The following is a 26,812-nucleotide window of genomic DNA, read 5'->3' on the forward strand; positions in this document are numbered from 1 at the left end:
AACTTGATGGCCTGATCGTGCTAAACTCTTATGACTATAATATTGTGAATGAACAATAGTAACTCCACAGTTAATCCTTGCTTGAAAGCAGCCTGATTGATTTGGTCCAACTGGTTGACGAAAGATAGTTAATTTCTAAAGCAGTGTTTCTGGAGTTTGGCAGCTTGAAGATGTGTGTGGACTTCAGCTCTCAGAATTCTCCACCCAACAGGCTGAGGAATTCCTGGAGCTGAAGTCCACACATCTTTAAGTTGCCAGAATTCAGAAATCCTAATCTTATACCCATTCACAGGAATTGAGTAACAGTGAAAAATGAAGGGTTAGGTTTTGAACCAAGGATGGCATTAAAAGAAGATTTTTTTAAAAAAAAAGCAATGAGCTATTCAAGTAAATTAGGGTTGCCAACTACTCAGAAGCTCAGTCTGTAAAAACTGGCAATTGGACTTCTTTCCCAGCATGGTGATCTGCCTCCCAGATGACATTCCCATTGATGTCACAGCAGCAGGAATCAAATACAAAATACTAGCACAACAGCAAGCAGTAGCTGGAAGCAGCAGGATAGAAAATTAAGGAAACCTGATGGAATATGTTATGTATGCAGGCACCTGCATAGCAACAGCAACCAGGGGGCGTTGGCCTGAACGGTTTTTGGCAGGAAACCCAGTTTCGGCGGGAAACCTAGGGCCAACCCCATTGGCTGTCCGCTTACCTGGCTAGGTATTTAAGGAGGCCAGGTAACCCTCATTCCCCAGTTGGCCATCCCCTCCAATAAAGAGCTGAACTCACACTCTGGCTGGAGTCTCTTCCTTGCGTCAGACCCACCACACAATAGAGTGATGTGGCTGAAGGCGAACATTATGCAAACATGAAAAAATATTAACTGGACTGACTAAAATATTGCAGGAAAAACTTTGGCTTTGCGACTATAAATATTTGTTTGTTGAGTTGGTTTCATATTTAACTGGGGGAAAAAATCAGAGAATAGAATATTTTTTGTGTATTGTTACAGCTTTCTATATGAAGCCCCCATTTTTCTTCCATCAATACATGACTCACTTATAATCATATTATGTGTGCAAGGAGCCATCCTGCTTTCTTACACATAATAAGTGGTGGCAGCATAACCTTTATTGGAGTCAAATTGGACTAAATGAACTTCTCACACTGATTTGTGGTTTGCTGATTTGCTTTGACCCAGAACTGTAAGAAGGCTTGGTGTGATCCTCCATTCTTTATGCCTTCTGTTATATAAGGGAGCTCTGTTGATTCACAAGACCTAAATTATTGGAGATATTGTAAATATTTTTAAAAGTCCTGGTGACGCAGTGGTTAGAATACAGTACTGCAGGCTAATTCACTGCTCACAGCCTGGAGTTCAATCCTAACAGGCGCAAAGTTGACTCAGTCTTCCATCCTTCTGAAGTCGGTAAAATGAGGACCCAGATTGTTGGGGGGTAATATGCTGACTCTGTAAACTACTTAGTGTGTGCTGTAAAACACTATGGAGCGGTATATACGTCTAAGTGTGATTGGTATTGCTATTTTTAAAAGTAAAATTTCATAGTCCAAAGGTTTTTCCTCTTTCTCCTTTGATCTCCACAGGACCCAGGGGACTCCAAGTGAAAACTGAAAACTAGTCTGTCACAATGGGTGAAATAGAGCAGATGAAGCAGGAGGCTGAGCAGCTGAAGAAGCAGATTGAGGTAATGCTGAGAACAAGAGGGAAATGGCGGAGATGGGGCCATTTTCCTCCCCTTCAAGTGAGGATAAAGGCTGACCTATGAAACCCTCATTCATATTTCATCTATCAAATCATGAGCAATCTCTTCAGCCTTAGCTCCCTACCTGCAACACTGAGAATGGTATCTCACACAATTATTTTAAAGATTACAACATGGCTAATGCACATTAGTCAGTAGTGGATGAGATTAAACCTGTAAGCACCATATTCCTGAAGATGCCCTTGGAGCCTCCCAGCTTCCCTGCTGTGGCTCATCAGGCTGTTCCTATTTTTATTTATTTTTATTTTTAGCCAGTCTGCTCTAGTGGTGAAGGTGCTGGCCTAGAAAACAGGAGACTGTGAGTTCTAGCCCCACTTTAAGGCATGAAAGCCTGCTAGGTGACTTTCTCTCAGTCCAATCCACCTCACAGGGTTATTGTGGTGAAAATAGAAAAAGGAAGGAGTTTTAGGTATATTCACTGCCTTGGGTTATATATAAAGTAATAAAAGCAGGATAAAAATCAAGGAAATAAATAAACAGAGTATACGTCTTGCACATTACAAAGTAAAATGCTATAGTGTTTCCACTGTCTCTGGGCCCAAATGGGCTCCTTAGAAAACAAAAGTAGGGCTTGTTGCACACTACTACTTTATTGCACCAATATACCCTTTCACCCACATGGATTCTAATCTTCAACCAGTCCAGAAGTTAATTCAAGACTTTGATCCAATTACGTTTTCTTTGCCCAATTTTCATGACAGGGCTGTTGTGAAAATAACTCATTTTACCTACTTAGGAAGAAAAGTGGTAAAGAAATACACAGTTTGGCAACAAGTGGATTGTTATCGACTGTTTTTCAAAACTCTCCTGAGAAAATTGAAAGGGCAATTTCAGCTAAGATTATACAGGAACCACCATTTGGGACGTGTTCTTTGCTATACTTTCATTCAAAAAATCCAGGTGATCCCCTCCTCCCCCCTTATTTGGGACTGATTGGGATCTTCGATCTCATGATGTTATTTCTTTTTGGGAGCAGACTTGATATTGGTGACTTTGTTCCAGCTTATTTGAAACCACAACAAAATTATACTTATTTTTAAATCATGTTTTCACTGTCAGGAACATTGTTTCATCCCACTCTTTAGTTCTCTGGCCCAAGTCACTATTCTCTCCTTGTACTCAGGGTACCATTCCTGCAGCTGGCCTATTCCTACAAAATATAGTTTAGAACTTATCCTCTTCCAGCCCATAACCATATGCAACTATTGTCATGTTTACTGGGAAATGTAAACATGGTGGGGAAAGAGAGAAAACAATTGCTTGTATTTTGTTTTTCTAGGGTTTGGGCTTGAGGGAATTTTGTTACTCCGAGTCACCAGTTGGATGGCATTCTTTCCACTCTCTTATTAGTCAGCTGGAAGGAAAAAAAGTGACTTCTGGTTGAGTGATAGGTTTGGATAAATGATAAAAAGGTTGGGTCACAGATTAGTTAGAAACTGCTTCATAAAGAATAGACGGTAGAAATGCTGGGGGTATAAAAATGTCATCTTTTGCCTTCTCTCTTTCAGGAAGCTCGAAAAGCTTGTGCTGATACTACACTTGCTCAGGTAGGATATGCTAACAGTACATTACTCTGTTTAAAATAAATTTGCCTGAATGGGTAAGTCTAACATAAATTCAAGAGAACTGCAGGTTCAGCAATTGACTTGATACAGCCCATTAGTGAAAACCTTTTGGAATAGGAGCTAAATTTCTTTTTCCATAAATAGCTTGTTGCTGACATGGAAGTGGTTGGGCGCATACAGCTGCGGACAAGGAGAACTCTGCGTGGACATCTGGCCAAGATCTACGCTTGTCACTGGGCCACAGATTCCAAGTAAGTAATGGTATCAAGTGTTTCTCAACCTTGATAACCTTAAGATGTGTGGACTTCAGCTACCAGAATTCTGGGAACTGAAGTCCACACATCTTAAAGTTGTGAAGATTGAGAAACACTAGTTAGTATATAAGAAAAAGACAGGTGATATTTTTCCTTCCTATCTTATTCGATTGAGTCTCTTCCCAGTGACCCAGCCCAGTTGATGAAACAAATTAGCCAACCAAAGAATAGCTGTGCTATTCCGTGAAGGAGAGAATTGCTGTCTGCTTTTTTCAATTTATCCCTTTTGAATCCTTTTGAATTTTGGGACAACTCATGCCTTTCATAAAGTTATTTCCTTTAACTCTACTCATCTCCAACCAAAATAGGAATAATAATTAATTGCATTTGTACTTTAATTTTCCTGCAAGGAACTCAAGGTAGCATATCTCATTTTTTCTTTTGTCTACCCTTTCACATTCTATAAAAGCCCATGAAGATTTCCCATGCAATTTTCTGGCTGCCCTGGTCAGGAAAATAATAGGTTATAATGGACAGGAATATCGGTGTCCATCTTCAAGAATCATGGTTCCTAAACTAAAGGAATGAAAGGTGTCCTCTTTTTATCAAGATCACTGTTTTGCAATAGAAAAACAGTAATCTTGACCATATCAATGTCCAGGGCTTTTTTTGTCATAGAACGCTCAGAACGGACTTCCGGCACCTTTTTTGGATGGAACCTTCTAGGGTAGGCAAGGCAGGTTGTATGACATGTGTGAGTTCCGGCACCTTTTTCTTTTACAAAAAAAGTACTGTCAATGTCCATGGAAGGACTATAGTTAAAACTCCTTTCTTCCAGTGATCTTTAATTAGTCTTGTTTGAGGAATATGGGAGGAAGAATAAAAAGTGAAAGAGAACAAGAAATAAGCCTGTGTGAATTGGCAGGCAGCAATTCTCTCCTTCTCTGAATACCACAGACAATAAAAGTCTTTGGTCAGCTAATTTGTTTGAGTAGCTGGGCTGGGTCACTGGGAAGGGACTCAATGGAATAAGATAGCAAGGAAAAATATCACCTGTCTTTTTCTTATATACCTGTGTTTCTCAACCTTGGCAACTTTATGAACTGGCCAGTAATCATGACAATAGTTGCATATGACTACCTGGGCTGAAAGATCCCTTCCCTCTCCCACCATTATGCCACTCACTACCAAGTCCATATGCCTATGGAACCACCAAAGAGTTCATTCCAAAGAGATCAGCCCTCCACTTGCAAAGTTGGTTATCCCTGCTATGCTTTTCTATCGTTTGAATCATTCAACAACCTGGAGATATTTATTAGAATGAGAAATAATGCTGAGCCTAAGATCATCAAGTAAGTTTCTAATAGAAGAGAATATGTATAGCTCAGGGTTGAACTGTGGAGTACTTGGTGCTCTCAGAGCTTGGTTGTTTGCTAGGAGACATTTCATTACCCAACTAATATGATGTTACTTCGTTGGGTAATGAAACATCTGTAAACAAACAACTGAGCTTAGAAAGCACCAAGAATTCTATAATAAGTTTATTTACAAGTCTTTATAACATATACATGGTACATTTCATGAAGACTACGGTATACTGTAAATGTAAAATGGTTATGATACAATAGGAGTAGCAGCAAAATGAATAATTCTGCATTCTGAACCATACATGTAATTCCCCCACACACACTTCTACCTTCCCATCCCTTGGCTATGAATATTTTGCTATAAGATGGAGAACAAACTTTGCTATAAGATGGAGAACAAAATCACCTTGAAGGTGCATTGTGTGAGAAGTTGGGGGTGAAGAGGTGAACCTGGTGAATTTAACCTTCAGATCCCAATTGAGCATGCATGATAACACCTTTCTTCTCTTATAGACTTTTGGTCAGTGCTTCACAAGATGGAAAACTCATTGTATGGGATACTTATACAACCAACAAGGTAGGTGATACATACGTAAGCAAATAGATACTATGTCCACAATCTGTTAGCAAGCAATGCTAGGAATGAAAAGTGGCTGCTAGCATTTTGCCTCTGAGTCTACTTTCTTGTAATGAAGCCTCTCCTACTATAGCTGTTGCTTTTCTCACTTCTGACCAAGAAACTAATAGTGGATTTCTGCCCTACTCTTTAATTACAGGTTCATGCCATCCCTCTCAAGTCTTCTTGGGTCATGACCTGTGCCTATGCTCCATCAGGGAATTTTGTGGCTTGTGGAGGTCTTGACAATATGTGCTCCATCTATAACCTCAAAAGTCGTGAAGGAAGTGTGAAAGTGAACAGGGAGCTCTCAGCTCACTCAGGTAATTGTTTGTTCTAGGACTAGGTCTTGGTGAAGCTATAGCTACAGTCCATAAAAAAAAAGCAAACCAAAATATAATATGGCAACAGGAATGGATGAGAAACTCTGCAGCTTCCATTTTAAACAAACATATTTTTGTAGGAATAAAAAAGAATTTGAGGATTTACACAGTGTTGCTCCAATAGTGAAATGTTGGTTGCAAGCTTATGGATATTGACTTAACATCTGGATTAACATCTCAGAAGCCAGAGACTGCTGAATAAGATGTCTGATAGTTCCATGTGACCAGCAGAAGCAGGCTAAAAGATAATTATTTAAATACAAATAGAATTTTATAGAATAAAAAAATCTCATTTTTTGAGCCACATAATGACTATGTGCTGCAAAATCCAGCTTCTGTTTACAAAAAACAAAATATTTCTGGAAAAGATAATAAAATGTCTCCTGTATAAGTCTTTTTCCTCTGTAAGAAAGAGATCTCTATAAATCTTTTTCTTCCCTTCTCTTCTCTTACTCCTGCTCTGCAGGCTACCTCTCTTGCTGCCGATTCCTGGATGACAGTAATATTGTAACTAGCTCTGGGGACACTACTTGGTGAGTACTTCTGTCTATAGTGTATGAACTGGACAACAAGCAACCATATGGGTAACCTTAGTATCATGTTTCCCCTAAAATAAGACCCAGTCTTATTTTTATTTTTTGCCTCCAAAAAGGCACTGTGTCTTATTTTCGGGAGGGGGATGTCTTTTTCACTCACTTCTGGCACCAACAGCCTTGCCAAGCCAGCCCACTTCTTCTACAGATGAAGGAGCAGCTTCATTCTGCAGCCGAGAACCGAGCTACAGACTGAATCCATAGCTCGGTTCTTGGCTGCAGAGGCCTTCCGGAAAGGCCTCTGACTGTGAAATGCAGGTTTGAACTCCATTCTCAGCTGCAGAATGAAGCTGCTCCATCAGCCACAGAAGAAGTGGGCCAGCGAGGCAAGTGTCTATCCATGGGAGGCCTGGCTGCAATGGTAAGCTCCACCCCCACCCTAGCTTGATTTTTAGGCATCACCTTGCCCCCAAACTAGGGCTTGTTTTTAGGGTAGGGTTTTGAAACGGAGATGAGCACCGGCCCCTAGAGTCGGAAACGACTAGCACGCATGTGTGGGGGAACCTTTACCTTTTACTTATATTAGGCCAACCCCCAAAAATCAAGCTAGGGCTTATTTTCGGCATAGGTCTTACTTTCAGGGAAACGGTATTTACCAGTAGCAATAACATTTAGACTTATATACTGCCCCACAGTGCTTTACAACACTTTTGCCCTCAACAATTTGTTTCCTCATTTTACCGACCTTGGAATGGAAGGTTGAATAAACCTTGAGCCCTGTCAGGATTGAACTCCAGACAGAGGGCAGAGTTTTCCTGCAATACTGCATTCTAACCACTGTGCAACCAGGGCTCCTTCCTACCTACCTACCTACCTACCTACCTATTTATTTATTTATATTGCTTAATTCAGCTAAATGCTACTCTAACTTAAATCTAAGTCTAATACTCTAAGCCAGTGTTTTTCAACCTTTTTTTGGGCAAAGGCACACTTGTTTCATGAAAAAAATCACGAGGCACTCCACCATTAGAAAATGTTAAAAAATTTAACTCTGTGCCTATATTGACTATATATAAAGTAATTCTCTTGAATAGGAATCAAATAAACACAAAGAAAGTATTTTATAATTACTTTTCAATTTTTCCCACGGCACACCAGGCAACATCTCACGGCACACTAGTGTGCCGCGGAACAGTGGTTGAAAAACACTGCTCTAAGCTATCCCACCTTTTGCCCAAATTGGAGATTTTCAGATGTGCGCTACTCCCATAATTCTCAACCAGGATGAGAAGGCCAGTTTGGGTTAGAGAAGGCTAAGGGAGGACCAAATATCAATGTTTGTTCCAAAATGTTAAGACTCTGCTGGTGGCATTTCCTTGCCTCACCCATATTCTTCTTTTTAAGGGAATTCTAGCTGCTGCTTTCTTTTTTTTAAGTGTCATTTGCATACTCATTGCACGATATCTCTGTTTGGTCCTAAGGGATCAATGGGAATAGCTGTTTTCGTCAAGCTCTGACCACAAACTCTGGCACTGCTACTTCCTTTTTATGTCATTCCCTAGCCTGGAAGGTTCTGCCAAGCCTAGGCCCCAACAGTAAAGAAAAAGGTCTGCTGCATTTTGCTGCATGAACAGGAAAAACTGATGAAAAACATTTAGCTCCATAATTTATTGAATTATTCTGCCTCTCAGTCACTCAGTCCCATTTGGCACTGTCTATGGGGTCCAAGAGGTCAGTTCTGGTTGCTCTTCCAATAGGGAAGAAGTGATTAAGATATCCTTGGCTGAATTTAACTTTAATTCAATATTTATTTATTTTATTTATTTATTTAATTAGTTTTCTATACCGCCCTATTCCCGAAGGACTCAGGGCAGTTTACAGGGCAATATTTAAAAGACAATATAAATTAAGATAAAAATACAATTAAAAAGAATTAAATTAATAATAGCCCAACAATAAAACAATGTTAAAACTTAAAACTAAAAACCCCCTCAGTCCAGGCCAGATAGATCGAAAAGCCAGGTTTTCAGGTCCCGGAGAAACGAGCGCAGGTCGGGGGCAGTCTGGAGTTCCACAGGTAAATCATTCCAAAGGGCAGGTGCGCCCACAGAGAATGCCCTCCCTCTGGGGATCACCCGGCAGCATTCCCTGACTGGAGGAACCCTAAGGAGGCCCTCCCTATGGGAGCGCACAGGACGGCAGCAGGTGTTCCCTTAGATAGTCCGGACCCAAGCCATTTAGGGTGTATAGGTCATCACCAGCACCTTGAATCTCACCCGGAAGGCAACTGGAAGCCAATGCAGCTCGCGGAGAAGAGGTGTTACACGGGAGTATTGGGAGACTCCCATCACAACTCGCGCAGCCGCATTCTGCACCAGCTGAAGCCTCCGAGTGGTCCTCAAGGGCAGCCCCATGTAGAGAGCGTTGCAGTAGTCTAACCGGGAGGTCACGAGCGCATGAGTGACTGTACGTAGGGCATCTCGGTCCAAACAGAGGCGCAACTGGCACACCAGGCGAACCTGGGCAAAAGCCCCCCTGGTCACGGCTCCTATATGATCTTCCAAACTGAGCCGTGAATCCAGGAGAACACCCAAGTTGTGAGCCCTATCAACGGGGGGGTAACACCTCACCCCCCATAGTTAACAATGGACAAAACTAGTTCTCCCGAGATGCCGGTATGAACAGCCACTCAGTCTTGGCGGGATTGAGTCAAAGCCTGTTTCTCCCCATCCAAGCCTGGACCACCTCCAGGCAACAGGACATCACGTCGAGGGCATCACTGGGTTGGTTCAGGGTGGAAAGAAAAAGCTGGGTATCATCAGCATACTGATGATACCCCACCCCGAAACCACAAATGAGCTCACCCAGCGGCTTCATATAGATGTTGAACAAGAGGGGAGAGAGAACCGATCCCTGAGGAACTCCACAAACGAGAGGCCTCGGGGAGGACCTCTGCCCTCCCGTCAACACCGACTGTGAGTGGCCCAGGAGGTAGGAGGAGAACCACTGTAAAACAGTGCCCCCCACTCCCAACCCCCTGAGACGCCGCAGTAGGATACCATGGTTGATGGTATCAAAAGCCGCTGAGAGATCTAACAGGACTAGGACAGAGGAACATACCCTGTCCCGAGCCTGCCAGAGATCATTCACCAGCGCGACCAATGCCATCTCCATGCTGTACCCAGGCCTGAAGCCCGATTGGTACGGGTCTAGATAATCTGTTTCCTCCAGGAACAAAGGAAGCTGATGCGCCACCACGCTCTCAACAACCTTCGCTAAAAAGCGAAGGTTGGAGACCGGACGATAGTTATCTAAAATAGCCGGGTCCAAAGCAGGCTTCTTGAGAAGGGGCCTCACCACCGCCTCTTTCAAGGCAGTAGGGAAGGTACCCTCTCTCAAAGAAGCAGTTATTACTGCCTGGAACCAGCCTCGTGTCTCCTCCCGAGCTGAATACACCAGCCAGGAGGGGCACGAGTCCAATAAACACGTGGTGGAGCTCAGTCTCCTCATGGTCCTGTCCACCTCATCCGGGGACACAGGATTGAATTCACTCCAAATGACATTCTCAAGACCGCTCGTTTCCTCCCCGTCAGTCTCTGCCCAGTCAGAGTTCAGACCGGCCCGAATCTGAGCGATTTTGTCTGCAAGATGATGGCTAAACTCCTCGGCCCACCCCTGAAAGGGCTCCTCCCTCACCTCCCGATTAAGGAGGGAGCGAGTCACCCTAAACAGGGCGGCCGGGCGATTATCTGCGGACGCGATGAGGGCAGCGAAGTAATTAGACTTCACCATCCTCATCGCCACGAGGTAAGACCTCGTAGCGGCTCTCAACCGCAATCGGTCAGATTTGGATCGGCTGGATCTCCAACAGCTCTCCAGACCCCATCTCCGACGCTTCATCTCCCAGAGCTCCACAGAAAACCATGGAGCCCACCGGGATCTGCGCCGGATCAGGGGTCGCAAGGGTACAACACGGTCGAGCCCCTCGGTGGCAGCCCTCTCCCAGGCCTCCACCAAGACGTCGGCCGAGCTGTGAGGGAGGGAGGGAGGTATAGACCCAAGCGCCATCTGGAACCAATCCGGATCCATTAGGCGCCTGGGGCGGAACCACCTGGTCAGTTCCGCAGCCCAGCAGCGAGGGGTGGCAAAGTGGAAGACCAACCACAGGAGGTGATGATCGGACCATGACAGGGGGACAACAGTTGGCGAGCCCCCTCCCAGATCATCAAACCACTGTCCAGATAGAAAAACTAGGTCGAGAGTGTGACCCCCCCCTCATGAGTCGGACCCTGAATTATTTGGGTCAGGTCCATGGCCGTCATGGAGGCCATGAGCTCCCGAGCTAACTCTGACGATCCCCCCAGGGAAGGAAGGTTAAAGTCGCCCAAAACTATAAGTTTGGGAAACTCAACCACCAACCCTGAAAAGGTGTCGAGAAGCCTGGGCAGGGCCGTTGCTACTTTTACTTTTACTTTTTACTTTTATTAAATTTGTATACCGCCCTTCTCCCGAAGGACTCAGGGCGGTTAACAGGGCATATATAAATAACTATACAAAAATTAAAAAGGAATTAAACAAGTGCCCAATTAAAAATTACAATAACAATAAAAGACCCATTAAAAACCCTAACGTTCCCCATCAGGCCAGACCAGCTAGTTCAAATAAGTGGGTGTTCAGACCGCGCCGGAAGGAGCGAAGGTCCGATGCCATCCGGAGCTCAACCGGCAATTGATTCCATAGCGCCGGAGCGCCCACAGAGAAGGCCCTCCCCCTGGGGGCCACCAGTCGACATTCCCTGACCGGAGGCACCCTGAGGAGGCCCTCTCTGTGGGAACGCACAGGGCGGAGGGGAGTTGACGCCAGCAGCAGGTGGTCCTCGAGGTACCCCGGACCCATGCCATGTAAGGACTTGAAGATCATAACCAAAACCTTGAATCTCACCTGGAAGACAACTGGTAACCAATGTAGCTCACGGAGCAAAGGTGTAACATGGGAGTACCGGGAAACTCCCAAGACAACTCTCGTGGCCACATTCTGTACCAGTTGGAGCCTCCGAGTGGTCTTCAAGGGAAGCCCCATGTAAAGAGCATTGCAGTAGTCCAGGCGAGAGGTCACGAGCGCATGAGTGACCGTACACAGGGCATCCCGGTCCAGATAGGGCCGCAACTTGCGCACCAGGCGAACCTGGGCGAAAGCCCCCCTAGTTACGGCTACTATATGGTCTTCCAGAGTAAGCCGTGAATCTAGGAGGACTCCCAGGTTGCGAGCCCTATCCACGGGGGGTAAGGACTCACCCCCCATATGAAGAGGTGGAATATTTTGAATGTCCCGGGATGCCGGAATGCACAGCCACTCAGTCTTGTCAGGGTTGAGCTGAAGTCTGTTCCTCCCCATCCAGGCCCGAACCGCCTCCAGGCAACGGGACAACACATCGAGGGCATCACTGGGGTGGTTTGGGGTCGAAATGAAAAGTTGGGTATCATCGGCATACTGATGATACCCAACTCCAAAACCACGAATGATCTCACCCAGCGGTTTCATGTAGATGTTGAACAGGAGAGGCGAGAGGACCGACCCCTGAGGAACTCCACAAACGAGAGTCCTAGGAGTCGACCTCTGCCCCCCTGCCAACACCGACTGCGAGCGTCCCAGGAGATAGGAGGAGAACCACTGAAGAACTGTGCCTCCCACTCCCAATCCCCTGAGACGCCGCAGCAGGATACCATGGTCGATGGTATCGAAAGCTGCTGAGAGGTCTAATAGGACAAGGACAGAGGAATGTCCTCTGTCCCGAGCCCTCCAGAGATCATTCACCAGAGTGACCAATGCCGTCTCCGTGCTGTACCCGGGCCTGAAACCCGATTGGCACGGGTCTAGATAATCCGCTTCATCCAGGACCAGGGGAAGCTGATGCGCCACCACACTCTCAACAACCTTCGCAAGAAAGCGAAGGTTGGAGACCGGACGAAAGTTATTCAAAACAGCTGGGTCCAGAGCAGGCTTCTTGAGGAGAGGTCTCACCACCGCCTCCTTCAAGACGGCGGGGAAATTACCCTCACTCAAGGAAGCAGATATAACTGCCTGGAACCAGCCTCGTGTCCTCTCCCGAGCTGCATAAACCAGCCAAGAAGGGCACGGGTCCAATAAACATGTGGTGGAGCTCAGCCTCCCCATAATCCTGTCCACTTCCTCAGGGGTTACAGAATCAAACTCCTCCCAGATAACATCGACAAGACCGCCCGTGTCCTGATCGTCGGACTCTGCCCAGTTGGAGTCCAGACCGGTCCGAATCCGAGCGATTTTATCCAGCAGATGTTGACCAAACTCCTCGGCACGACCCTGCAAGGGTTCCTCCCTCACCTCCTGATTAAGGAGGGAGCGGGTCACCCTAAACAGGGCAGCCGGGCGATTATCTGCAGACGCGATGAGGGCAGAGAAGTAATTACACCTTGCCGTCCTCATCGCTGCGAGATAAGACCTAATAAAGGTTCTTAGTCGCAACCGGTCGGATTCGGATTGGCTGGACCTCCAACAGCTCTCTAGGCCCCGTTTCCGACGCTTCATCTCCCGGAGCTCCGTGGAGAACCATGGTGCTCGTTGGGATCTGCACCGGGTCAGGGGCCGCAAGGGTACAACTCGGTCAAGTGCCCCAGTGGCCGCCCTTTCCCAGGCTTCCACTAGGGCATCCGCCGAGTTGTGAGCAACGGAGGCAGGTGGGGACCCCAGCGCTGCCTGGAACCTATCAGGATCCATTAAGCGTCTGGGGCGGTACCATCTAATTGGCTCCGTACCCCCACGGCGGGGGGTGGCAAAACGGAAGACCAGCCGCAGGAGGTGATGATCGGTCCATGACAGGGGCATAATGAATGGAGAGCCCCCACCAAGATCATCAAACCACCGTCCAGATAAGAAAACCAGGTCAAGGGTGTGGCCTCCCTCATGAGTTGGTTCAGAAATTACTTGCGTCAGGTCCATGGCCGTCATGGAAGCCATGAACTCCCGAGCTAGCTCAGATGAACCTCCCAGGGATGGTAGATTGAAGTCACCCAAAACTATAAGTTTGGGGAACTCAATCACCAACCCAGAGAGGACATCGAGCAGCTCGGGCAGGGCTGCCGCTGCGCGACTAGGCGAAAAGTACACCAGTAGCAAGCCCAACTGCGCCCCCGGACCAAATCTCAAAAAGAGAGACTCACACCCGACTATCTGAGGAACGGTGGTCTCCCGCGGACATAAGGTCTCCCTAATAGCTACCGCCACACCCCCACCCCTACCTTGAGCTCGAGGCCGGTGTAGCACCCAGAAACCTGGTGGGCAGAGGTCAACCAACGGGACCCCACCCTCTGGGCCCAACCAAGTCTCCGTGATGCAACCCAGGTCCGCATGCTCACCCTCAACTAAATCCCGAACAAGGGGAGCTTTATTAACCACGGACCTGGCATTCAGGTACACCAGCCGGAGCTCAGGAGGCTGCACATCCTCGCTCCCGGAACCTCTGGGAAGAAACAGAGGGTCGGGGCGCCCCACCGCTTGCAAATAGCGGAGACGACCCCCCCCAGTAACAATATGGCCCTCTGTTTATGCACCTGCTGCCATTCCCCAACGTCATGGGAATCGGTAGTCCCACGACCCGCTCCAGAGCCCCGGAGGCAACCACACCCTGTTTTCCCCCCGCGCAGCCAGACCCAGGCCTGGCCTGAGCCACGGTTGATTGACCACCCCCCATAGCCAAACAACCCCTACCCGCTCCCACCCCTCTCCCTAACCCCATAAAAAATTTTGCTAAAAAATTAACCAGGGGCCTCCTATTAAATTTATATTGAAGGCCCCTGCCCCTGCCCGGCCATCTCTCAGGGTCCCAACAATCGGGCCCTTCATACATTGCTGGGCGCCAGGTATGTCAGCAACAAGCCCAACTGAGCCCCAGGGCCACACCTCAGGAGGAGAGACTCAATCCCGCCCATCTGTACAACAGTGGTTTCCCGTGGACATAAGGTCTCCTGTATAACCACTGCCACACCCCCGCCCCTACCCTGAGCCCGCGGCCAGTGAAGCACACAGAAACCTGGAGGGCAAAGCTCAGTCAGAGGGACACCTCCCTCTGAGCCCAACCAGGTTTCGGTAATGCATGCCAGATCCGCACGTTCCTCCTCGATCAAGTCACAGATGAGGGGAGCTTTGTTCGCAATGGATCTGGCATTAAAATATACCAGCCTGAGCTCAGGGGCCTGATCCCCCTCACCCGCAGATAAGCGGGTACCAACCGGAGGGTCGGAGCACGCCACCGCTTGAAGACAGCGGGGGCGTGATCCCAGATGTTGATATGGCCCTCCGTGTAACCATCTGCTGCCATTCCCAATCATCGTGGGGATTTGAGACCCCACCCCACTACTGGGAAAACCGGAAGTCCCAAACCCCAACCCCGTCTCGCCGGGAACCATCCCAGGCCTGGACTGACAACCGGTTGATAAAATACACCCCCCTATCCCTCCCAACCCTACCATTCCCCCACTCCCTAACCCCTTAAAACAACCGGCTAAAAAACATACCAGGGGCCTCTTAATATGTTTCCACCAATGGCCCCTGTCAATGCCCAACCACCTCTCGGGGTCCCAACAATTGGGCCTGTCCTTAAGGGAAGCAAAGGAAAGAGCAACAGGTCGTACCCTGCATAGGGCAGTTATGAGCAGATAGATGGTCGTTGTTGTTGTTAGCTGCGAAGTCGTGTCCGACCCATCGCGACCCTATGGACAACATTCCTCCAGGCCTTCCTGTCTTCTATTGCCCTCGATCTTTCCCAGCATTAGGCTCTTCTCCAGTGAGTCCTTCCTTCTCATTAGGTGGCCAAAGTATTTGAGTTTTAGCTTCAGGATCTGGCCTTCTAAAGAGCAGTCAGGATTGATCTCCTCTAGGACTGACCGGTTTGATCGCCTTGCAGTCCAAGGGACTCGCAGGAGTCTTCTCCAGCACCATAGTTCAAAGGCCTCAATTCTTTGGCGCTCAGCCTTTCTTATGGTCCAACTTTCACTGCCATACATTGCAACTGGGAAGACCATAGCCTTGACTATACGCACTTTTGTTGACAGGGTGATGTCTCTGCTTTTTAGTGTGCTGTCTAGATTTGCCATGGCTTTCCTCCCCAGGAGCAAGCGTCTTTTAATTTCTTGGCTACAGTCCCCATCTGCAGTGATCTTGGAGCCCAGGAAAACAAAATCTGTCACTACCTCCATTTCTTCCCCATCTATTTGCCAAGAATTGAGAGGGCCAGATGCCATGATCTTGGTTTTCTTAATGTTAAGTTTCAACCCAAGTTTTGCACTCTCCTTCACCCGCAACAAGAGGCTCTTTAGTTCTTCTTCACTTTCTGCCATTAGAGTGGTATCATCTGCGTATCTTAGGTTGTTGATATTTCTTCCGGCAATCTTAATTCCAACTTTTGATTCATCTAGCCCTGCCTTTCTCATGATGTGCTCTGCATATAAGTTAAATAGGCAGGGCAACAGTATACAGCCTTGCCGGACTCCTTTCCCAATTTTGAACCAATCAGTGGTTCCGTGTCCAGTTCTCACTGTTGCTTCTTGACCCGCATATAGGTTTCTCAAGAGACAAATAAGATGGTCTGGTACTCCCATCTCTTTAAGAACTTGCCACAGTTTGTTATGATCAATGGTCAATTAATATTAAAATGATGTTAAAAATATGAGTCCGGAGAGTGTCTCAGATCGACCAATCCGGCCCTGCTCTCACCCGGGCCGGTAATATGACCAAACTGCATAACGAGAGGACACTTTTGCAATTAGGAGGCTGTTCATAAGCACATATTTACATATGAGAAACATAGGAGAAAGATTTTTTGGATATGTTTGCTGTCTTGAGTTGTAAAAAAAATAAAGGCAGGGAAGGGAGGGAGGGAGGGAAGGAATATTCTATTTTCTGTATTATTTCCCCTGAGTTTATAGCAATTTTATTGTTAGATTACTTTTGAATACAGCTGCCTAGATCTGTAAGTATTTCAAGCCTGTATCATAGGGGAAGATGATCAAAACAGCCACTCACTGCAACTTCTTCTCCTTACAGCATGCTGTGGGATATTGAGACAGGGCAGGCGAAGACCACATTCATAGGACACACTGGGGACTGCATGAGCCTGGCTGTCTCTCCGGACTTCAAGCTTTTCATTTCAGGAGCGTGTGATGCCAGTGCCAAGCTGTGGGACATCCGAGAAGAAGCTTGCCGTCAGACATTTATAGGACATGAATCAGATATCAATGCAATTTCAGTAAGTTTCTAAGCCCTTCCTGGAACTGAGGGTGGAAGTGAGCTGGACCGTGAAACAATGATAAAGATGAAGGCAGAAATAACCTGCACAAGACAACAGAAGCAAATTCTCTCTCTCCCTCTCTCTAGTTCTTCCCCAGTGGGGAAGCCATCTGCACTGGTTCTGATGATGCCTCCTGTCGCCTCTTCGATCTTCGGGCAGACCAAGAGCTCATCAACTTTGCTCACGAGTCTATTGTGTGTGGAATTACTTCAGTGGCTTTCTCTCTCAGCGGGCGCCTCCTCCTGGCTGGATATGATGATTTTAATTGCAATATCTGGGATAGTTTGAAAGGAGAGCGTGTGGGTGAGTCACAGCTACAGTTCTGAGGGTTTTTCTCTCACTTTTTTTACATTCACAGAAAAATGTGCATGGAGTAATGCATACCCATTTGGGAACACAACCTAATATCATCTAAAATTAGAAGAATGAGAAACTGAGCAAAATCAAATGTCACAGTTTCTTTTACTCCAACGTGAAAGTGTTCCTTTTTCCTGATCACTCTTTGGCCTTCAAGCTGTGAATAGCACAGCTCATTTCTACCCAATCTGTTGGTTGTTGGAGGATGGTGTTGGCATGTAGGTTTCCTCTCTCACCCATCAAGAATGGGAGATGAGTTATACACCACTGCAGATGGACTCTCTCTTCATACATCCCCTTTTTGTATGGAGCCTTTCCTCTGGATGACTGGGTTATCAGAGGGGAGGTGAATGGCAAGTGAGGGTCTCCTGTGCTAGCCAAAATTTGGAACTCTGCTCATAGATCTGCTGATTTTAGGCAAAATAATTTTCTTCCAAACTAATCCACTGCCTCTCAAAAATTGAAGGTCTTGTCTTTTTGTCTCATTAATGTTGCACTTCTTATGGTGTTTTAATATTGTGTTTTAAACATTAAATTATCCACCTTGTCATAGTAGACCATGAACCATTATTATTTAATCCTACAGGCCTCCTGTCTGGACATGATAATAGGGTGAGCTGTTTGGGAGTAACTGCAGATGGCATGGCTGCAGCGACTGGCTCTTGGGACAGTTTCCTGAAAGTTTGGAACTGAAGACGCTGTGTGAAAAGAAGAGTGAATTTGGCGAGGCTTTTTCAGATGTACCTTTGAGTACCACCACTGACATTTTTGTTCTATGCAGATATTGGTACATACTACACTTACCTCCCTAAGGAGCAGCTCAGGGAAAGAATCCACACAGGTCAACTCTTCTGATACTCTTTGAAACCTTCCCCAAACTCAGGGGTCCATTTCTGTGACTGCCTCCAGGTGTGACATCAGCAAGGTAGCAATTCCTACTCACTGTATCCAAATTAGAGACCCTCAAGAAACTTCTAAATGACTCCCTTATTTCCTGTCCCCTAACTTCTGGTTTTCATGTTATGACTACCACAAAGACCTCAATTATAGTTTGTCCTTGGACGTATCTTCAAGTGGTTTATCACAGCAAGTATTCTACAATGAATTTTATTCACTTTTCTCTTGAAGAAATATATAGCTCGTTGTTTTACTCTACACATTGCCTGGGAAGGAGTTTGTTGCTCCTGTTTTGAGCACCGGAGCCAGGAATACTTAATGTAATCTTATTATCTTTGTTAATTCCATATCTTGCACACTTAGCATTCCGGCATCCTTTAGGCTCCTCCAAGTCAGTGCTTTATGATGTAATTATTATAAAGTTGTTTTACAGCCCAGGCAAAATAAAACTGAGATAATTGGATAGACTGGCTAAAGTTGCATTATTTGAGGCTATGTTCTGGGGCTCAGGTTCAAATATTTATTTTATTTATTTTATTACATTTATATACCGCCCTTTCCCGAAGGACTCAGGGCGGTTTACAGGGTGATTAAAAAACCAAAATACAAAAGTTAAAAACAAATTTTAAAAGAAATTATATGTGTCCCTGTCTAAATAAAACCCCAGTTAAAATAAGATTAATCCTCAGCCTGGGCCAGAGAGCTCGAAGAGCCAGGTCTTCAGGCCCCGGCGGAATGAACGGAGGTCGGGGGCAGTGCTCAGCTCCACTGGCAGCTGGTTCCAAAGGGCAGGCGCCCCCACTGAGAAGGCCCTATCCCTGGGTGTTACCCGCCGGCAATCTCTTACCGGTGGCACCCTGAGAAGACCCTCCCTGTGGGAGCGCACTGGACGAAGGGAATTTGATGCCGGCAGCAGGTGTTCCCTCAGATATCCCGGACCCAAGCCATTTAGGGCTTTATAGGTCGTCACCAGCACCTTGAATCTCACCCGGAGGGCAACCGGAAGCCAATGCAGCTCGCGGAGTAGAGGTGTTACATGGGAGTATCGGGAAACCCCCATCACAACTCGCGCGGCCGCATTCTGCACCAGCTGAAGCCTTCGAGTGGTCTTCAAGGGCAGCCCCATGTAGAGAGCGTTGCAGTAGTCTAAACGGGAGGTCACGAGCGCATGAGTGACTGTGCGTAGGGCATCTCGGTCCAGATAGGGTCGCAACTGGCACACCAGGCGAACCTGGGCAAAAGCCCCCCTGGTCACGGCTCCAATATGGTCTTCAAAATTGAGTCGTGAATCCAGGAGGACGCCCAAGTTGCGAGCCCTATCAACGGGGGGTAACACCTCACCCCCCCATCGTTAGAGATGGAATAGTCTGGTTGACCCGAGATGCCGATATGCACAGCCACTCAGTCTTGGCGGGATTGAGACGAAGCCTGTTTCTCCCCATCCAGACCTGGACCGCCTCCAGGCACCGGGACATCACGGCGAGGGCATCGCTGGGTTGGTTCGGGGTGGAAAGAAAAAGTTGGGTATCATCAGCGTACTGATGATACCCCACCCCGAAACCACGAATGAGCTCACCCAGCGGCTTCATATAGATGTTGAACAGGAGGGGCGAGAGAACCGACCCCTGAGGAACTCCACAGATGAGAGGCCTCGGGGCGGATCTCTGCCCTCCCGTCAACACCGACTGCGAACGGCCCAGGAGATAGGAAGAGAACCACCGTAAAACGGTGCCTCCCACTCCCAACCCCCTGAGACGCCGCAGTAGGATACCATGGTCGATGGTATCAAAAGCCGCTGAGAGATCTAATAGGACCAGGACAGAGGAACAACCCCTGTCCCGAGCCCGCCAGAGATCATTCACCAGCGCGACCAATGCCGTCTCCGTGCTGTATCCGGGCCTGAAACCCGATTGGTACGGGTCCAGATAATCAGTTTCCTCCAGGAACAGAGGAAGCTGATGCGCCACCACACTCTCAACAACTTTCGCCAAAAAGCGAAGGTTGGAGACTGGACGATAGTTATTTAAAACAGCCAGGTCCAGGGCAGGCTTCTTGAGGAGGGGTCTCACTACCGCCTCCTTCAAGGCGGCAGGGAAGACACCCTCCTTCAAAGAAGCAGTTATTACTGCGTGGAACCAGCCTCGTGTCCCCTCCCGAGCTGCATAAGCTAGCCAGGAGGGGCATGGATCCAACAAACAGGTGGTGGTGCTCAGCCTCCCCATGATCCTGTCCACATCATCAGGGGAAACAGGATCGAACTCAGTCCAGATAACATGCTCAAGACCGTCCGATTCCTCCACATCAGACTCTGCCCAGTCAGAGTCCAGACCGGTCCAGATCTGAGCGATTTTGTCCGCCAGATGATGACTAAACTCCTCGGCTCGTCCCCGTAATTGTTCAGAATTCAGAACAATTATACAATTAGGCTCTGTATTGTATTGCATTATTAACTGTATTGTAATTAGGGATAAAATGCAGAACCTTAGAAATTGCAATAGGAATCTCCTGCTGTCATTTATAAGTAAATCTATTGAGATGAATCTCTTTGAACATTTTGAATCTTCTTCCCCATCTTTTTGCAGCCTGGCTCAAACTGCTGTTTATAAAATCCTAACATCTGTTGGCTCTTATGTCTAACTTTCTTCCAGTGGTGGGATTCAGCAAGTTCGCACCACTTTGGCAGAACCGGTAGCTAATTTTTTGTTGCCCAGGACCAGAATGGACTTCTGGTAGTGGCATCCACACAGAGAACTGGTTGTTCGCAAATTTGAATCCCACCACTGTTTTCTTCCTGTTACTTCTCACAATCCTCATATATTACCATGGCATTAGAGAATCTCAAACAGAGGATTAGATAATTTTAAGAGCAGATGAAGATATATCTTAATGAACGTGCTTTTCTCTGGGTAGCAAGACATTTTTGAGAAACAAGTTTAGTTTCCTTTGGAACAGAACAATCAACCTTTGATTGTTATATTCTGAAACCAATAGGAGTCATAGAACACTCTGACAGGATCATAAACATTTCCAAGCAACCTTTCACAGTAACAGTAACAGAAGCAAAACTATTCATTTTAAAAAATGTAGCCAAATTTTATTTGATACTCACACCTGGTAAGATGAAAAACACTGAGGTCTCATGATTGATAAATCCGTAAGAGTTTGGCTATTCTTTTAAAAAAATATTTAATTTATGGTCTCCATTTATAGATTCCCACTAGCACATTTCCAATCTGGGTGTTATGCCATACTATTACCATTTTAGTTTGTGTTAACCCAGTAGTTGTGTTCTGTAAATCATAGTTTGATTTAAAATAAACTATGGCCTAATATATGTGAAAATCTCACAAATCCTACCCTATTTCTCTTCATCAAAGAATCATCAATCACCACCAAATCAGCAAATACGTTTTCACATGATTTATTAATAGTCTTATTGACTCCAGTAAGTTATTCAACACCATTTAAATTGAGAAATTGAAACAAAAATCCACATCCATATATTTTGTCAGGAAAATTGTATTTATGTATGTCTCTAAAGTTACTAAATTAAGCCTGATTTTGAGTAGAATTTTTAATTTTTATTCTACATCAAAACTGTTTATACATTACTCTAAGATATGCTTTCCTAATTCATAAATGTATTCCTGTTTGCATGATATTTCAACCAAAACCAATATTGCAAGACAGATCAATTACATCACTGCTTTTGCAATGGGCTAAGAAAGTGATAATGATTTGCCTAAAGTCACCATTTTTATTTTTTATATAATAATTGAAGAACTGTTTCCTGGTTCTCTTAAGCATTAATCAAAAGCTTATGAATGACTTCAAAAATCATTCAGTTTTAATTAATCAAATGTAAAGGTGTTAGAATATGTTGTTAAAAAAATTGTTTGTTTAACAGAGTATTATTAATACACAGTGGAAGTTGTACTGGGACTTTTAGGCAAACAGTAATGCACTAACACGAGTTTTATAACTTATTTTTACTCAGACAACAAAAAGAAACACAGTAAGAAATAGTCCAAGTATCAATCCAGTATCATGCACATAAAAGTCAGTCCATAAAAACATAGTATCAAAATACAAAAGCTGCTTACCAATATCAAAAACAATATACACTGTAGCAAGCAGTTGATTCTTGAGAGAATAAATATCAAGTTAGCAAACAAGAGAACAAGAGGTATCCAAACACTAACATCAAACACATATACAAGAGCAACTACGTGTAACATCTAACTCTCTTTTATGTGGAATAATTACAGCCACACCCTTAGGCCGTTTAACTCCTTAAAGGTGCTTTTACTCCATTATATAATATTGTCACCCAAATCAAGTTTAATCTCTAACAATCTCCCCTTTTGGGTGGCATATTATACATATATTTTTACAATCTCAAATTACACATATCACAAACAGATTTATGCTTTATAGCACCCTGAGCTTTAGTAAACTGGTCAGCAATATTATCTTCAGTTGCACAATATTCCAGTTTAATCAAATTATCTTTAACACATTGTCTGACATTTAGATACCGTAGATCCGTATGTTTTGATCTAGTTTTCACTGCAGCATTAGTTGCTAATTTTATAGCTGCTTGATTGTCTTCATACACTTTTATTGGTTCATTACAATTTAAACCCATATCAAACAATAATTGTTTCCATACCAATAGCTCAGTACATAATAAAGATAAACAAGAAAATTCGGATTCAGTTGTTGATAAGCTTATATGCTTCTGTCTGTTAGACCTCCATCCTACTAAAGCGTTTCCCAATAATACAACCAATCCTGAAGTGGATTTCCTGGTTACAGTATCAGATGCAAAACTAGCATCTGCAAATGCTTTTAGTTCCAATTCCTTTGTTGGCTCTAGATATAGAGAATAATGTATGGTGTGCTTCAAATATCTTAAAACTCTTTTCGCACCTTGCCAACATCTGGTTGTAGGATTCTCACAATATCTAGCTAAATGATTAACTGTAAATGCTATGTCAGGTCTTGACCAGTTACATAAATACATCAAGCTGCCTATTAATGATTGATATATCTTTTTATCAAAGACATTGCTGTTATCTGCTGAACTCTCAAAACCTTGAACCATAGGTGTTTTTACTGGTTTACAGTTTTCCATATTATAACGTTTCAGCAAACCATTAATTTTCTTAGCTTGAGACAGTTTAAATCCTTTACTAGTCCTGACAATATCCAGCCCTAGATAATGACTAATAGCTCCTAGATCTTTTACTCTAAATTTTCTTTTTAACCCTGAAATTATTCTTTCAGTTTCTGTTTCATCTTTTGCTATAATAGCAATATCATCAGTGAATAATAATAACAATGATAATTCACTATTTTGCTGTTTTATAAATAAACAAGGATCTGCAATACTAGCTTTAAATCCCAAACTATTTAACTCTTTTACTAAACATCTATTCCACTCATAACCTGACTGTTTTAAACCATACAAACTCTTATTCAGTTTCCAACAGTACCCTACTTTACTTTCTATTCCTGATGGAACTTTCATATATATATCATGGTTTAATGTTGCATGCAAATAAGCAGTTTCAATATCTACATGTTTTATACTATAATTCTTATTTGCTGCCCAAACTAAAGCAGCCCTAAGAGTGGAAGCTCTTAACGTTGGGGAAAATACTTCATCATAATCACTATTATTCTGTGCAAATCCTTGAGCAACTAATCTTGCTTTATGTATTACCTCTCCTGTAACACTTTCTTTCAGTTTAAAAACCCATTTACATCCAATTAACTTTTCTGTTTTAGGTATTTTAACCTCTTGATAAACATTAAGATCTTGCAAAGACTTTATTTCTTTATCCATAGCTACTTTCCAATTCTTTCTTTCATTCTCAGGATACATTTTTATTTCTTCAACATTAGAAGGTTCAATGTCTATTTGACAAATTAAACCTGCCTCGAAATGATCAGGCTGTCGTCTTTCCCTGTTAGACCTTCTGAGAATTATTGGACTTATAGGTACATTTACATTATTATCTTCTTCCTCTCCTGTCTCCACTATCAGTGGTTCTTGTTTGATCTCTCTAGCAGGTTCCTCCTCTTCTTTATCACTTTCATTTGAGGAGTTAGTTAAATCTTGTTGAGGAATATATACAATATCTTCTACCCTTTCCCAGCCTGACTGTTCTTGAAAAACAGCGCTAGAACTACAATAAATGTTTTTAGTACCTTTCTCCCAGAACCGATAAGACTTATGGTTTAACTCATAGCCAACAAAAAATAATTGTTTAGCTCTATGTTCTCCTTTATTTCTTATTGAACTTGGAATATGTACCCAAGCAGGTGTCCCAAATGTGTGAATATAACTAAGATTTGGTTTTCTCTTATACCATAAGGTATAAGGAATTTTACCTGTAGCTGAACTAACCACATTGTTTAAAATATGATTAGCACATTTTGCTGCTTCTCCCCATAAACTATCAGGTAAACCAGAATCTTCAATCATAGATCTAATCATAGCTTGCAATGTTTGGCCCCTCCGTTCAACAAATGCATTATGCTGAGGTCTATAAGGAGCTGTACGTCTATGCTCTATTCCCTCTGAAACTAACAGCTCATTGAACTGTTTATTAACAAACTCAGTTCCATTGTCTGTTATTATGGTTTTTACATTTAACTGAGTTTTCCTTTGTACAAACTTGAGCCAATTAGATATTGTTTGTATAGTTTCAGTTTTTGACGTAAGGAGATAACAGAACCCATATCTGCTATAATGGTCTAGAATATTTAATATGTAGCAAGCACCCCCTAAACTGGGTTTCATAGGACCTATCAAATCCATAAATACCAGTTCTAATGGAGTTGTGGTTTTAAATCCATCTAACCTATTAGCTGGTGCTGCCCTGCTCTTTTCTCTACCACATACGTTACACTGCAGATATTTCTTACAAGCCTTTAACTTAAACCCATTAGACAAAGCTACAGTTCTTTTTAGTGTATTAAAATTCACATGACCCAATCTTCTATGTAATAAATGAATACATTCATCATGTGGTTTTTGATTTGTACAAGTAGTAGCCATTATAATAGGATCATTGCTAATTACAAACAAACCGTCTTTCATATTAGCTATTAAGTTCACTTCATTCTTTTGAATAAGACATTCCTCCCCTTGGAAAGTAACTTTAAAACCTGCTTCCAATAATGCCTTAACTGATAATAGATTATAATCACATCTGGGAACATATAGCATTTCCAAATTTTGTTTTAAAAATGAACAGTAAACCTTACCCTCTCCAGAGACCTTGACTCTCCAGCCATTAGCCATAGAAATATATTTTTTACTAGACCTTATATTCTCAAAATCCCTTTTTATTTTTGAAATACAGTGTGTAGCTCCACTATCTACCACCCACCAATTGTGGTTATTAGTAGTTCTATTAGCTACAGCTACATTAATCAGCTTTTTATTCTTTCTATGGCTTTCCTTTCTCTGACAATTACTATTCTGACAAAACTTAGCAATATGTCCCTTTAACCCACAATTAAAGCATTTCCTTAAAATATAAGCAGATTCAGTCTTCTTTATTTCTTGTTGCAATGGCTCTCTCAACTGTTTTCTCTCCATACGACATCTTGATTCTTCCAACAACCTTCCAGTTATTGAAGAAACAGTTAGGTCTTCTTTGGACAAAACCTCCAAGGACGATACAAAGGCATCGTAGCTCTCATCCAATGATGATAAAATGATGTAAACCTGGTGAAGCTCTGAGAAAATAAGTTCTTTTTCTTGCAGTTCCAACAAAGTTGCTTTTATAAAGTTAAGGTGAGCTAACATATCGCCATTCTTTTCCAGTCTACCTCTAAATAGCTTTCTGGTAAGATTTATATGAGCACCAACACTGTCCCGAACAAAAATCTTTTTCAACTTAGCCCAACATTTAGCAGCAGATTCTTCTCCACGCACATGGACTAGCTGTTGGTCTCCTAATGTTAGCCCAATGATAGATAAAGCCTTATCATTGTCTTTATTGAAGTCTACAATCTTCTTGTTATCTTCTTCATTAGTTGGATCCCAGGCAGTTACATCAGGAGGATTATTGACTATTTTCCAAAGACCTTGATTTTGTAATAGCAAACTACATTGTGTAGACCAGGATACGTAGTTTGACCCATTAAGCCGGGTAATGCAGAATGGATTGAATAGTCCTTGTGCCATTGTCTGAATTTGAAAACTCAGTTAGAAAATATAAATACAATACTGTGCCTGTCCTCAGCACCACACTGGATCTGGGCCCATAACCATTGTTAGAATATGTTGTTAAAAAAATGGTTTGTTTAACAGAGTATTATTAATACACAGTGAAAGTTGTACTGGGACTTTTAGGCAAACAGTAATGCACTAACACGAGTTTTATAACTTATTTTTACTCAGACAACAAAAAGAAACACAGTAAGAAATAGTCCAAGTATCAATCCAGTATCATGCACATAAAAGTCAGTCCATAAAAACATAGTATCAAAATACAAAAGCTGCTTACCAATATCAAAAACAATATACACTGTAGCAAGCAGTTGATTCTTGAGAGAATAAATATCAAGTTAGCAAACAAGAGAACAAGAGGTATCCAAACACTAACATCAAACACATATACAAGAGCAACTACGTGTAACATCTAACTCTCTTTTATGTGGAATAATTACAGCCACACCCTTAGGCCGTTTAACTCCTTAAAGGTGCTTTTACTCCA

At 43.9% G+C, this 26,812-nt stretch overlaps 1 protein-coding gene across 1 annotated transcript; it reads left to right on the plus strand.

Moving 5' to 3' along the window:
- Positions 1-1,646: 1,646 nt before the first annotated feature.
- GNB3 (G protein subunit beta 3) lies at positions 1,647-17,870 on the plus strand (the record flags this gene model as incomplete). Its single annotated transcript, XM_081319414.1, has 9 exons — positions 1,647-1,703; positions 3,290-3,328; positions 3,491-3,597; positions 5,481-5,544; positions 5,744-5,906; positions 6,433-6,499; positions 16,577-16,778; positions 16,907-17,123; positions 17,764-17,870. 9 exons carry the CDS (start codon positions 1,647-1,649, stop codon positions 17,868-17,870), a joined length of 1,023 nt encoding a protein of 340 aa, XP_081175540.1.
- Positions 17,871-26,812: the final 8,942 nt, after the last annotated feature.

The sequence above is a fragment of the Vipera berus genome (assembly GCF_964194415.1).
Source record: "Vipera berus genome assembly, chromosome: 2".
Classification (NCBI taxonomy): Eukaryota; Metazoa; Chordata; class Lepidosauria; order Squamata; family Viperidae; genus Vipera; species Vipera berus.